Here is a 15,518-nt window from a genome sequence, read left to right on the forward strand (position 1 = left end):
TGGTGTCTTCAGACTGGAAAGAAAGGACCAGGCTTTTAGGTGTGAAGGCTTTGAGGTCCTGTTCTCCGAGATAGCTCCACTGAGATAACACTACCATAACAAACTGCAGTTTGTGGTGTTCTCTAAAGCTGTCTCTGAACTTCTTAAACAAGAACAAAACAAAAAAACCCATCGAAACAAACCACTATAAAATGCTTTGGGCTGAAAGGGACCTTAAAGCCCATCCAGTTCCAATCCCCCCTGCCATGGGCAGGGACACCTTCCACTATCCTGGGTTGCTCCAAGCCCCGTCCAGCCTGGCATTGAATGCTTCCAGGGATGGAGCATCCACAGCTTCTCTGGGCAAGCTGTTCCATGTAAAAGCCATATAACTTATCTGTAGAAAAACATATATTTCCTGCTGCTAACTAGAATCACATGCAGAGATTTGAATTTGCTTTAGCTGGAGGCATTTCCTTTAACATGAACAGTTAAATTGTGCGGGTTGTAAATTCAAAGATTATTTTTTGTTTCTGTAACTAGCTAAACTAGAATATTCTTGTGGAGCGTCCAGGTGACAATTCTTTTATCTGAGATTTGTAGTGCAATATGGAATTACTTTTTATTTTTTGTATAGCCTGGGGTAAATAACTAGAAATTCAGGCCTTTAAAGTTCAAGGATTGATGTCTTTAACTCAGATTTTTAGTTACCTGTCTAGACCTGGAATTGAAGACTAGGTGTGGGATTTTCTATAGTTAGGGCTTTGCATTTTCTTGTTCTCTTTAAAATTTTTCCACAGAAAAGCAGAGCTTGAGAATATACCTAAGGAAGGACTGGTCTGATTTTTTAATATGTATTACTGTGGAAGTTATGAGAACTTGCATGAAATCTGTTTCAGGTGCTAGAGAAAAACTATGAATTCTCATTGTTATCTGGTATGTATGGCTGTCCTTTTATGACTGCACACATAGCTATTTCTGCTCTCTGTCTGGAACCTCAGAAGCCTGTAGCTCCTCTCATATGAATATTTGTCTCTTAATCCTTGTAAACTGTGATTTATTTTTTCTGTTTTCACATTTCTGGAGTGCATCTTATTAAAGTGCACATCTTGATTTGTGCCTTATCCAAGTGCCATCTTTCAGACCTTCCAGGACTGTTCAGAATTTTATTGCCATTAAAAAAAAAAAATGGAGTCTTTAAACCTTTACCTCCATGCACAATAGTCTTTTTATTCCTCGCTCTGGTTACAAACTGGTATGGTCAGACAGATCAGGTTTTAGTCTTACATTCTAGTTGAAGACCTGAAGGTACAGCTTGAAGTGTCTTCAGAGGTCCTAGATATTATAGATAGTGGTTTGTCTGGGTTTTTCTTTTGCTGGCTTAGTTATCTGATAGTAAATGTTTGTTTTAAGTTTATTGACATGATTTAAATGGTGCTCAGGCATTTTAAGTGAATACAGTGGAAGATCGCGAAAGGCACGTGGTACAAAAAGTGCTTTTCTTGTATAGTGTTAATTAATGTTTTTCTGTGGAAATAATATGTATTTGGAAGCAGCAGTCACGAGAAGGAACAGGGTAAAGGTGTTGGCATATTGAAGGAATTTAACCAAATTAAGAATTGGATTAGTAGACACTATCCAATCAGTTTTCACCAAGTACTCTTCCCTCAGCAGGTACTCAGATATTTTTGAGGTTGGATTCTAATCAACTAAATTTTGCACACTAATATTTTTTAAGGCTAGGCACAAAGAAAATTGGTAGCAAAAGCTAAAGTGATAAAGATCTGAAAAGAACAGAATTTATTAAAAAATCATTAACTTGCCTAAGACGGCCACTTAAGAAGAGTTGTTTGCTTCTTTTGAAATTTAGAGATTGCCTGTACTAGAATGTAGCCACAGTCAGATGGGTATTTGGACCTCATAATTTTTTTATTTTCTGTGACTGTTTTAGATGTGTAATCACCTATTCTGGTGACCATGACAAGGAATTGTTTGGCATGGTGCCCAAAACTGTGCTATCCTAAATTGCTGCTGTTGAAACAAAAAATTACTTAAAATGCCCCCTTTATTTTTGGGTCTCTGTTTGGATTTATTAACAGACCACCTCATGGTTTGCTTTCTGAACTGTTACCGTGGTTGCGTTGGTTAAAGGAGGTGAACTATAAAGAATACTCTTTAGTCATCCAAAAGTCAAGGTGAAGAAAGAATGAAAGTTTACTGGTTGGTTAGAGTTCAGTTAAAAGACACGGAAGAAGATTATGAACAACAAAGATCTGAAAAATTAACATGACAATTGGCATCATTACTGATACCCAGTAGGCACCAAAATACATTTTCCAGGTTGCTGAGGAAACCACATGCTTCACATTTTAAATCCTGGAGTCTTTCCAGTTCTAAACTCCTACAGTGATGCTGCTTGGTAGTACCTTTATTTTAGACAATAGAAGTAGGGCAAATACTAGAAATTTGGAGACTTTGGCTTTATGTCTGAAAATTTAATGCAAAATCTTAGTTTTATAGAGCTTCAGGATTATTTTTTTCTCATTTCATTGAAAATAGATCTTGCATAAAATCTCATTTAATGTTGTTAGAACTCAAGGCCAGGTGAGAGTGTCTTTGAAAATGAAGTAGGGACCATGCTGGGCAAATTTGAAATCTGAATCTGAAAAACATTAAATGGTGCTTCATTACTCTTTTTGCTACATCTGGCTATCTATGCTGGTAGACAAGGATGAAAAGAAATTAGGGGAAAAAAAAAAAAAATCAGTATTTTGCAATCAAAGCATTTTAGGGAAATAGCATTTGGGACAAAAGATAAGTAATAGTACACTGAAAGAAAAAAAAAACCCAAACCAGGGAATCAATCACCTCTTGCTTTGGGGGTAGGTCATGTTTTGTCTTGGGGAGGGGGGTTAACACTCCCTTCTTTGTGCAATGCAGCTGCAGGCAAATAAAATGCAAGTTTTAGTGTCTGGGCATAGCAGTGTTTCTGGCAGCTCCCCATGCTCTGTGTGATAATTGACCTGTGATAAAGGAAGAACACAGATTCATTTTTTTCGTTGGTGGCTGTGCTGACTTGTTTAGTTAGGATTTGGGAAGGTTTCCAATGCTCCTGCACTTTTGAATAAGAAACGTTGCCTTTCTCCACAGGACATTAATGTTCTCTGCTTTTCAGAAAACTTAGGAATCAGAATAAATATCTTATGCTTAATGGTGAGAAATATCATGTGGCAGGAGAGAGGGGCTGCAAATGAAATGTGTAACTCAGTTGTTTAAAATCAGTAGTGCTCATAGTTACTACAACAGCAGTGTTGGTTTAGGATTCCTAACCTTGAAGGGCAGTGTTTGTACTTCAAAGTTTATTTTCTGTCTATTCCCTCTTCTCTGAAGTAGGTTTACCTACTCAAACAGCTCCTCTGCTCCAACCTGGAGGAGATGAGAGAGCTCAGAGAAGGAACTGCATTTCCAAACATCTAATTCAGTTTATGCGAGTTTCATCCAAGGTGTGACCTGAACTTGCCTACCAAGCGAGTGAATATATGGTTTTCTAAGAATTCATAAAATGCAGGCTGGACTTGGAGAGATCCCTTTGAGCCTCTCTACGATGGCATTTAGTGCTTAAAAGTCCCACAGTGTCCACACTGTAGGCAATGGCTTGGTCATACTTGCAGCGTGTCCGAGTCTCCATCTGTGCCAGCTGCAGGGCAAGGAATAACTTGGCAGCAAAGGGCACAGACTGTCCCAGCAAAGATGGGCTGCATGTTCATCTTTACAAAGTGTGTGTGCATGTGCCCTCCTATTTCAGACTGGGTAATTTTTTGCTTCTGTAACATTCCTGTGGGCAAGCTTATTCTCTGCTTTTAATGTGCTTGAATCATGAACATTTAAGGAGGAGCACCATATAGGCCCAGCTCATCAGCCCAGATTCTGCAGGGAGGTAAAGGTGGATGTGCTGGACTTTCTGCTCAGCTAGAATTGATGAAAGAGGTACTCTTCTTCAGGAGCTCTGTGGCTTATCCAGCCCAATTACAAGAGTATTTCTCTAAGTCTCTCTCTGTCAGAAAGAGCTGTACTTCTGCTCTTGTTACTCCACGTCTCAAGTCATGCCACTGTATGGGTTCTAAACCCAGTTCAGAGATTTCAAATGCCACAAAAAAGAACAAACATCCCTGCAGGCTTGTGTCAGCTTCGTTATTAAACCTGACAGACGTGACCTCAAAGATGTGTCCTGGAGTGTCATGGGGAACTTGTGTCTCTGTGTCCCTGAAGGGATATCAGACCTCTTCTGCTGCTGCTTTTTCTTTCATTCAGACCTTTCTGTTACAGGCTTGCTGACGACCACTGAACAAAACAAAATTGAAATTTGTGCCTTTTAGAAATTTCTAGAAGCTGTTCTGGCTTACTGGTTACCCTTTGACTCCAAGATGCTACAGTAGCTTCTCTTTTCACCAGTATACTCTCAGAATTGCTTTACCATGTGAGGTGGGATTTTTAGATAATAGTATTATCTTCAGTTAGAAGAATAATAGGAAAAATTAGACAGGCTTTTAATCCCTCATCTCTCTCAAAATACTAGTTGTGGTAGCAATGAAAGTGCCAAAGAAGACTGAAAAGGCTTCATTAAGTGAGTTCAAATTCAGCATAATTATCCTGTGAGGTTTTTTTCATTTCTGCCATCCAGGTAGGAGATTAGTTGTTTAATTTCCACGTGGAAAACTAGGACACAACACAGACTTTATTTTCATTTTACAGTGAGCCATGACCACTTTGAAAGTAGGATTCTTACCCTTCCATTTTGATGTTCCAGTTCTCTGACAACCCATTAAGACCTTTCAGAGTAATTGCAGCCCAGCTCAGGTGACGTGGTGTGTTGTTGGTTTTTTTTTTCCTTCCTTGAGTAAGATGATATTAGGGCAGGAGAATAGCACAGTTTCTTCATATCACTTTTCAGCTCCTTGCTAGTTTAGTTTTAAAGGTGGCTTATTACCATATAGAGCTCGTTACAGCAGCTTCATGTAGATCCCAAAGATTCGGTGTCTTTGATTCTTTTGAGCCATATATAATATACATTTTTCTGATTTGGAATATGGATCCTAAAAGGTCCACAGGCTTAGCTTGAAGACAGTATTTTCCATGGCAGATAGTCCATAGTTTGCAGGTGCTGGTAGAGGTGACAGTGTGTTCTCCAGGAATATACTATTTATGCTATTACAGTAATTTTTAGTGCACGGTTATGACTGCTACTGCAGCATCTATGGCAGACAAACCTACTGGATTCAAAATAAGGTTTTATGCCTGCCTATAATTTAGAATTTTAAGTGGAGAATGTGCTTCTTTATTTTTATATTGCCACTTTTTTTGGTGCATTTTGTGATAGCACAATAAAAATTATTATATGTAGCATATGTACCTATATTCCCAGATGTATGCCAATATTCTTTTAAAAAATCAAACGTTGCTCTGTGTGCCAAATAGCAAGTCAGTTTCCTATTTTGAGAACTAATGTAAGGAATGCTCTCTCCATTTATATGGATGATGTTAAAGAATCTTGCCTGTTGACTTTAGTAACTAAAGTGCTTGATTGTTTTTTTTCTGAAGTAATCCTTGTAGATAAGGAGGCTCACACAAAGAAAGAAAACAGGCCCATGAGGTTAACGATGTTGGTTCTGTGGTTCAGCTATTGTAGCTGGATAAAGCAGGGTTTTAACTGATGCACACTGCTGTAACAGTGTCACACAAGACTGATAGCAACAGCCCAGTCACAAGAAAACTCCATTGGAGTTTCTGGTATTATCTGAAACCACAACTCAGCAAATCTGTCATATATGGAAGGAACTTTTTTAGTATCCCTCAGAGAGGAGCAGTCACTTTAATATTATGTCCTTTTTGGGCCTTGAGATAACCTCTTGATTGGCAAGACAGGACATTACTCATTGGCAGGGGGACTGACAAATTTGGGTTTCTTGAAGGGATCTGGGAAGACAGCCAACTCTGGGGCCCCTTGCCTTCATTCTGAATTAAACGTGTAGTTTTTCTGGCAAGATAAAGCTAATAAGCTTTGTTGGTGTATTCACTGTCATGCAAGACAAACACAAACTTCCCTATGATTGAAGAGGAAGGAAAACCAAGGGTGTGTCCCATTTTTGAGGTTGCTTACATCAGTCTTCCTCACATGGCTTTTCACTGCTGTCTGGGTTGCAAGGCTTCAGAATTTCCAGCGCTTTGGTCACCAGGCGTTTTCTGCCCCTGGGGGTTTTGTCTGAGCTGTGTCTGGAACAGACATTAGTGATGGTGTTACTCAACTTAGGGATCTTCACTAGAACAAGGAAGGGATAATTTTTCGGTTTAAATCAATAGTTTCCTGGATTCAGGAGTGCATTTTGAACCCACTAGGCTGCACAGTCTTCAAAGCAGGGTCTCTGCACAATATTTATACAGTCATTAGGACTGTCATAAGGCACAAGTGTATAAACAGCTTTCAAATCTATGATTTCAGCCAAAGGATAAGAAAACTGGTCAGCATGGAGTAGTGTCAGCAGAAGAAACTAAGGTTCCTTTGTCTCAGAATAGCATGCATTTGATACTTAGGATGCTCCTCTTCATGATGAAGAGGTTCCAGCGAATGATGGTACTAATTTCAGACATTAGGTTCTTAAAATTTTGGGGGGTCTATGAGTATGGATCACTAACTAATGTGAGAGTTTGATATTTAGTCACCTATCATTGTGTTCTGAAGTAATTCTGTAAGAGCAATGATAATTAAATACTGAAAAATACACACACACATTCATGTTTAGTATTTACAGCATGACTTCCTAATCCCTCCCTATTCATCACTCCATATCCTTTCTAGGAGAATGAAGCAGGACAATCACAGTTCACTGGCCATGTTTTACACTGGGATTAGAAGCATCCCTCCTTTCCGGAGCTCTTCCCTCAGGGTTAGAACAGTTTTAGTCTACAGTGTATCTTTGATCATAATAAATCAATGATTTGGGCAAAGTAATTCAGTGTCTGAATCGTAATTTAATTTAAAATCTTTGTTCAAGTTGTACAGCTTTCTGCTTGAGCGATCCTGAATGATAATGTAAATGGAGTTTAGTTTGCTGTGAGGATTTCCTTTATAATCTACATTAAATCCCATGTTCCCATCCTGCCCATTGGTCTGCCTCAGTGGTTGGTCTTTTCTGCTCCCTGATTTCCATTCTTGGCTATCTTAGTGCTCTGAGGAGTTAAGAGTTTCCTCTCTTTGTGTCTTCTCTTGCTCCCTTTTTTTCTGCACTGAGGGTGTGATATGTAGCACTGTACTGTGTGTCTCTAAGCAGGGGGCTATCAGTATTACAGTATCCTTACTCTGTGTAGAACCAAAACCAAAATCTCAAGCAAGTCAGGAAAACATCATCAGTATTGCTGAGTAAAGGAGATCAAGTTGCCATAGGATGAAGACAGTCTATTTCACAATAAGTATCAATGAAATACAGCACATGGTTTATCCAAGTAAAGAAGTTTCATTGTTAGTGTGGAAACTTTTTCACTTTACACTTCTAAAATGTTACTTTAAGTGTTAACCTTGTGAACCTTGAGATGTTCTAAAAGCAGTGTCGCAACTTGTTAGTTTTATTCTGCTTCTTACAAAATAGAGTATCAGATCTAACTTAACAATTCCTAGGTCCAATTTTCCCCCTAGTTTTATCAGCCTTGCACAGTAAAGTACTTTTGGTTTTCCTTTTTTTGAACATTTGGGAACCATCAATATGAAATTACTCCAATTTCTGGTATTTGTGTTCTCTCTGTAATGAACTTTCCTAAGTCAAATCTGTGCACATTTTTGTCAAAGCCTTTTCAGAGACTTGGAACAGGAGTGAGTAAATGTCCCCAGAATAGTTGGGTTTTTAATCCTTTTGTGTTTGGTAGGTCATAGGAGTAAAACTTTGGAAAACACAGTCTTAGAGACTGCTTCATAATGTCAGGACACAGCTGAAAGGAGAATTACCATGATGTTATTCTGCATGGTTAGGCCAGAATTTTAACAAAATGGATGTTATTCTTAATTAGATTGGGAAATTAATTACCAGATGATTTCAATTATGGTTCTCAGTATAATGACATTTTAGTATAAATGAAATAAATGAGTAATATCTAAACTTCATTGAAGAGGAGAAACAGAGTTTAAACTATTTTTTTTTTTTTTGCTATTTATGATAGCAGTGTTTTGTTTTGAATTCCATGTGGGAATGAAAGTATCACACTCAAGTTGGAACCAACAAATTGTCCTAAAGAACAACCAAGGTTGAAATCTTAGCAGTGGATAATGGCTGCAGTCTCTTACCTGATGAATACCAACAAAAGGGGTCACCCAGAGAAGCTCTAAGATAAACCAGTGATAGAGAATTTTCAATGGATTATGTAATTAACCATATGTAACCAACCAACTGGCTCACATATTGCTGAATCAAATATCTTATGAGCAGGTTTTACACCTTTGTAATTTGACTGCATTTTACATGAAATGTTGTCCATTCATATTAATATCTGTATGCATTGAGACACAGCCACTATCAGTGGGCCAGGAAGAATGCCTCAGGTCAGACCCCTGCCTTGTACTGACCAGCATCCATGGAAGGATTTTGTGGTTCAAAGGCTCTGCTTTTAACTGGGTTAGGCTATTGATACTGTTGAACCTCCTCAGAATGAAGCAACTCCTCAACTAAATTTAACTGGTTTACAGCTGTCTAAGGATGTGAGTCATTGCTAATGTGTAATATTTTCTAGGCAGTGCTTTGGAACTGAGACAACGCTTAAGAACAACATATACATTAGCTCCCCTGAAAATGTGAATTTCGGGACATTTACCAACTCAAAAATCAGTTTTAACTCTTGGGATCCTAATTTTTATTTTTTTTTCCGCCTGATTTGAATTGTGCTGGAGTGTCTTTAGAAGCTTGTAAGGAAAATGCCTCTCAGTATCAGTTTTCAGAAATAGCAAACTTTAGTGACAGGATTGTGTTAGGTTTGAAGGAAATTCAAGCTATTTATTAGCAGAAGAGAAGGATTGCAAACATGATAGTAACATTTTGAGAATATGATTTGAAAGATCTGGTTTAAATACTGCTTGTTATAGGGAATGTGACAGTACAGAAAAAACCTTTGCTATTCCGGAGGTACTAGAATTACAATTCACTTTATGGTGACTATTCTTCTTAGTTCTGCTTTGCAGTGATCTGTCAGCAAACTGGTGCTACCAGAGGTTGGCTGGGTATGCAAAAGAAAGGAGGACAAAGGAAAACGAAGGGATAGAAATAGATGTCCTTAGAGATTATTTACGTAAACATAGATTAACTGTTTTTCTGGCTGGTATAAATCTACTCACAAAGCACCCTTGTATGAAAAGGCAATGGAAAGAGAATAGTCTGTTGGATCAATGTCAATTCTTTGTTGCTCCTTTACTAGAGGTACAAAAAAATTAACTGTCTATACGAGTTAGGTCAATTTTTCTTGAATCAGCACTTCTTCCTGCACACCATTCTTTTCTCAAGTCAACCAGATTGCAAGCTTAGGTCAAGAATAAAGCATTAATTTCATGAAGTGTCCTGCAATTCCTAGATTTTTTTTTTCCTCTGTCTGCAAGTTGCTTCCTTTTGAAGCAGTAGCAATGTGCCTGTTTGTGATCCATATATTTATTTGACAATTAAGGTTTTGCTTTAAGTAGAAATCACAAAAGTAAGTTCTTTGTCCTTTCTAAGCTGCATAGCAACAAAATACTTTATTTGAAAGCTAAACACTGGAGAGCTTTATGCTAATTTCAAAGGACTTTTTGCAGATTGGAGATCACAAGAGTAAAAATGACAAAAGGATTTTATTACCTGGAAAAGCAAACAACTTTGTTGGTTTTTCTTTTTTTAATTGGGAGCTCATTTGACTTTCAACTGGGCCCTGTGTAGCAGTTCATCAGGATGATTGTGTAAGATATGCCAGAATGCTGGAGTTCAGCCATTTTAAATTCACTTTTAGTCCTGTCCTCCTCTATGCTCACCTCACCCTTTCTAGCCTGGTTCTTTTTGTTAAGGCACCTTTATGTTCCTTTGTTAGCCCATGTGTAAGACTCCCTGTACCAGTTCAAGGTGTTACAAAATTCTACTATTTTAAATTCAGCAACATCAGGACATTTCCAAAGTGCACAGTATTCCAGTGTGATGTTGCAAAGACAGTAATGTTCCAGGTAAGCAGCAAAGTAGAAGAGCAGTAAAAAGAAAACTTTATTGGGAAGCAGAATAAAAGTTAATCCAGTCTTCCCTGGGATGGTTTTTGGTATGATGGTTCAAGAACAAGAATCTCTGAATATTACTTGACAACAATGTGACCATGTTCATGTTGGTTGGATCTAAAAGTAAAAAAAGCATACTGAGTGCAGCTGAACTTTGGAAGGAACCCTGATTTGCATTTGCCAAAATTTTACTGAAAAAATGGAAAATGGTTTTGATCTGTCCTGAACTTTAAAACAACTTAAAAATCTCACCCTTGTGAGGAGTCATGCTTTGCCTAAAGCTTTGCATTGTTGCTAGTCTTGGGAATTTAACCTTTAAAATTAATAGCAGGAACATTATTTCAGTGTAATGATTCAGTACAGTAATAGGAGTGCTATTCACTTGTGTGACAGACCTTCCTTCTCACACTCACAGGATTTGTAATGCTAAATTAAATGCAGATTTTTGCAATCCATGCAGGACTCTTCTAGTGGTACTTCTGCAGGATTTGCAATAGGAAGACAATTATAATGGTGAGGTTTTCAGTGTGACACTGATAAAACTGGAGCTTAATCTCAGAAGTCTGACCAGATACCTGCTTACAGACTTCCATTATCTTCTCCAAACATGGCTTTCAGAAATACAGTAGTGATTATAAATCCAGTAGTACAGCTTTTGTGAACAGTCTCCAAGGACTTTAGGTGATCTCTCAGTAACCTCTTACCCTTTCCCCTGAAGCAGTATTTTTTAAAATGGTTTTTATGTGATCATGTCTGTTTTAATTGTTATGTTGTCATTTTGATTTTGATGCAAGCCCATATTTTTCAGCTTCTCAAATACTGTGGGACTCCAGCAATTCAAGTATGACTGTAGGCTCTCCAATTTTTATTATTATATTAGTAATTTTACTTTAAAAGGAGTGGCATGTCTCCACCTAGACAGAGCTATAGCTGTTCTATCATCACGTGCCTGGCTTACTCACCCACTCTCCCTTCCAAAAATGCTTCTTTTGTCCTCATGTTAATGTTCCTGATGTGGAAAGAAACATTTCTGCCTGTGATAGGTGATAATCCATCATCTCCTTGTGGTCATCGACCCTGGTGCTGGGGTGACCAATAGTGCCTTTACAAAACCAATGAAGAACTGTTTGGAAAGGTAACATCTTATGTGAAGTTGTTGTTTATTTGGATGGCTGTGCCACAGGAATGGAAGAGAAACCTTCTGAAACCCATCTGATTATTGAGATCCTATTTACAGTGCTGCTCCCCCCAGAGGAAAGCTAGGATCAAAAAAGTGGAAGGCTACACAGAACCCTGAGATACTCTTTTGCACATCTGCTCCTATACTACACCGAAGGAATACTGTCAAGTGTTAAATTGATTGTGGAAGAGGTTTAATGACCAGTTCACAAACCCACTTCATTTATTCAGAAGTCACTGATAGAATAGAAATTGTTTTTGAAGTGTTCAATTTCCTCATGCCCCAGGACATGGCAAGAGGGTGGATGCTGTCTCTGAGGAAGAATTTCTTGGCTGAAGCATGATATGCAGGATCCTCTAACTAGAGGAATCTGGGAATCTAGTGGCCTTGATGGGTATTTAACTAGATGTCTTTTGTTTGAATCCCTGGGCTGTTTTTAATTTGCATCTGCGTGGGCTTTTCACTGAGTCTGTATTTGCAAGAAGTAGAATGCTTCCTTGCCTTTGGAGCAGAATGCCAGAGGAAGCTTCTCCTGCCTCTGCTCCTGTGCGTCAGGGCTGGGAGGCAAAATAATTAGTTCCACACAACTAAGAATAAATCACCCAAGCTGAAACATGATAGTGCCTGACAACTGGTAATGTTGGAGAAAACATTCCAGTAAATCATTATTGACGAGAAAATCGGTGTGCAGAGCAGATGATTCCAGTGTAGCCAGGTGTACCTTTACACTACGGATAGCGTTGCTAACTTAGCCACAGATTGCTGTCTTTAGCCTGCAAAATAAGTAAATATAGCAAGAAAAAAGATTGTTAATAATGAAAAATAGTATATACTTTTTATTTCTGGTTTTTGGCTTTTTTACAAATATGGTACAGTAATACATATATATACACACACACACATATATATATATTCCTTAGGTTTGTGGAATATTTCAGAGGAGATTCGTCATCTCTGAGTATTTCAAGAGTAAACAGTGCTCATTCAATCCTTGTGCCTCTCTGTGTTCCACAGGGCTTGGAGATTCCATTAAGGTTTATTATACCTTTTCTTTGGTAGAAAAGAGGCCCTGTTTTGGTTACCTGTTTCATTTTCATCAGTTATTTGAGAATTTGTTCAGAATTGCTTTTTTTTTGTTGTTTTTGTTTTTGTTTTTGTTTTTTGTTTTTGTTTTGTTTTGTTTTTTTTGTTAGGACTGTATTGTGTATTCTTTTTTGAACGGATTCTCAAACTACTTGCAAGGACATAAGAGCAAATTTCTTCATTAATGAACTATATGGACAGAGTGCAGACCATTTGCTTTCTTCAGATTATATCACTGTGGAGAGCTTATACTTATTATTTGGAACAGTATTGCAGATTTAGGAGAAAAATGGAATAAAGGCAATTTATTGTTGAGTGTGATTTCATAGGGAAATTTTGCATCTATTATTACAGAACTATTTCAGTTTTGACCCATTAAGCCAGTTCCAGTTTTCTGTAGTCTAAGGGCCAGGTCCTTCAGTTATCTGACCCTGCAAAAGGCACAGCTGGAGCTACAGTGGGGTTTTTAGGTAGTGCCTAGATATGACTTGGAATATTTTGGCATACCTGCTGTTCCCTCAGTGATAACAAACCCCATCATTCATTGTTCCAGACTGAAAAATATGCAGAGAGACTGAAAGAACAGACAGGTTCACGCTTTATACATGTTTTTGGTTTGGGTGGATTTTAATCCCAGGGGGTGCAGTTGCAGCAGGGAGGTGCAGCAGTCATACATAGTGCTGTCATACAGCTGTCATCTTGCTCTGGTCACAGCAAACAGTGGGATTGAAACACGAAAATGCACACTGGGCTTGTGCAAATAATGCTTGTGCTGCCTTGGTAAGCACCTTAATACATGCTGAAGCTGAATTATTTAGCTGCCTCTTGTGTATGGTTTGCTCAGAGCAGAAAGCCACTCTGCACTGTCCCCTCTTCAGCCAGTCAGAGCCTTTGGCGAGAATGTTTCTCCTCCAGAAGTAAACACGAGTCTAAAATAGCTCAGCCTTCTTTGTAGTATATTTTCATGGTTGGCTGTCTAAACAGCCAGCCTGTCTAGACAGCTGATGACACTGGGAGCTGCTGAAGTCAAAAGCAGCTACTCTTGGGCAGGTTGCCTCCTCGGCAGCCCTGTGTGTGGGCACCTGAACTTTTCAGTAAGAGCTAGTGGGGCTCTGTCTGAAGCTCCATGGGCTGCAAGTGTATGCTAACAAGGCATTAAACAACAGATATCAGTGTATCAAAAAGGAATTTTCAATTCTTACAGTTTTTTCTGACTGACATGAAATGTCTCTGGTTATGGTTTTTTTGGTGCTCTTTGATTTTGTTTTCTAATGTCATTTGTGTTGTGCCCAAATTCAGTTTTGAGCATAACTTGGAGGCCTGATACTTCTTTTTCTAACAGAAATTAGCGGCAAAGATAAACCAATCCCCATGTCCTACCGTGTTCCAGATGTAATTTCAATAGAGATGGCAAAATGGTAGTGTACGAGTCTACAGAGCCATTTGCTCTGTAATCACAGAAACTCTGTTTTTCCAGGGTTGAAGAATAAAACCTGAGTATAGTTGCTGTATTTCCCGTAACCAAGCAGCTGCTAACTGCTGTTCAAGAGGTGAAACAAAAGGCTAGTTAATGCTTTAATTTATCAACATGAATACGGTGCTAGGTAGCCTTTAGGGTTGTCTGGTTGCAGTATTTCTTACAAATGTCTTTGAAAGAGCATCTTGCTACAAGTGTTTTGGAGTCGGGTACCTTACATGCCACGTGTCATTCATTAGTTTATGATGTGCATTTGCTGATGCCAGAACAACTTGTCAGAACAACACAAAAAGGAAGCAACTGAGAAATCTATGTACACTTTACTCCTCTGTTGATAAATTTGTTTTTGATGGGTTATCATCATGTTAATGTGTCTGTTTCTTTTGATGCATAATTATATGCATAAAAGGGGGTTGGCATTAGGTCTTCTCAGTGTATCAAAAGATATATTCAGAACTGATAAATAGATGGAATTTTACACCTACAGAAAACAAGGCTGAGACATTTTCTACCGAGGGAATGGCACTTTGTGATAGTCCATCACATAGCAAGCCACCATGTAAGATGAACAAGCAACTTGCCAGTGTAGCAAAAAATATGATGGTACCAAAGAAAATGCTTAAAACAATACTTACTTCTTCACAACTTTTTAATTATCACGTGCTTTTTTTAGTTTACATATGCAGTAAGGTTTTTGTCAGCTTCTTTCCTTCCTTGATGTGTTTCTTTGCTAATGTGTTGATCATCCGTCTGTGACACAGTGTCCAACATCCTCAGAAATTTGGAACAATAGCTTTTCATTATGTTATTCTTGTGACTTACTGTTTAGACTTTCTGGCTCTGAATTTCTTCCTGATAGTTGGAAAGATTACCAATTCCTTGGTTTTTTGATGGTTTTGGTTACAGTACTTGATATTTTGAGGTGGGATTGTAAGAATTAGACCTCATTTGCTGTAAGAATCATTTTAATCATTTAATATATCCTGAGATGATTTTGGATGGTTTTGCTTTCTGTTGTCTTTAAAATTTACTCCTTTTCTTCAAGATTGAAAATCTTCAAGAACAGCTGAGAGACAAGGAGAAGCAGATGAGCAGCTTAAAGGATCGAGTGAAATCCTTGCAGGCCGACACCACGAACACTGACACTGCCTTGACCACGCTGGAAGAAGCGCTGGCAGAGAAGGTGGGTGCGGAGAGCCCGGGCGGTGCCCTCGGGAGCGGCTCCGCTGCCGGTGCCCGGTGCGCGGGCGGTGCCTGGTGCGCGGGCGGTGCGCGGTGCCCGGTGCGCGGTGCGGGGGCCGTGCGCGGTGCGCGGGCGGTGCGCGGTGCCCGGTGCGGGGGCGGTGCGCGGTGCGGGGGCGGTGCCCGGTGCGCGGGCGGTGCCCGGTGCGGGGGCGGTGTGCGGTGCGCGGTGCGGAGGCGGTGCCCGGTGCGCGGGCGGTGCCGGGCTGCGCGGGCGGTGCCCGGTGCGGTGCCCGGTGCGGGGGCGGTGGGCGGTACCCGGTGCGGTGCCCGGTGCCCGGTGCGGAGGCGGT

The 15,518-nt window shown here is 39.4% G+C and overlaps 1 protein-coding gene across 13 annotated transcripts in view; it reads left to right on the forward strand.

Moving 5' to 3' along the window:
• Positions 1–15,518, forward strand: part of ERC1 (ELKS/RAB6-interacting/CAST family member 1) — a 283,730-nt gene that overhangs the window by 88,525 nt on the left and 179,687 nt on the right. For all 13 annotated transcript variants that reach the window (XM_048300324.1, XM_048300335.1, XM_048300327.1 and 10 more), the window contains one exon: positions 15,029–15,166. In XM_048300324.1, the coding sequence (XP_048156281.1) occupies positions 15,029–15,166 (138 nt within the window). The remainder of the gene's footprint in view (positions 1–15,028; positions 15,167–15,518) is intronic.

Source organism: Corvus hawaiiensis, chromosome 4 (assembly GCF_020740725.1).
Source record: "Corvus hawaiiensis isolate bCorHaw1 chromosome 4, bCorHaw1.pri.cur, whole genome shotgun sequence".
Lineage (NCBI taxonomy): Eukaryota > Metazoa > Chordata > Aves > Passeriformes > Corvidae > Corvus > Corvus hawaiiensis.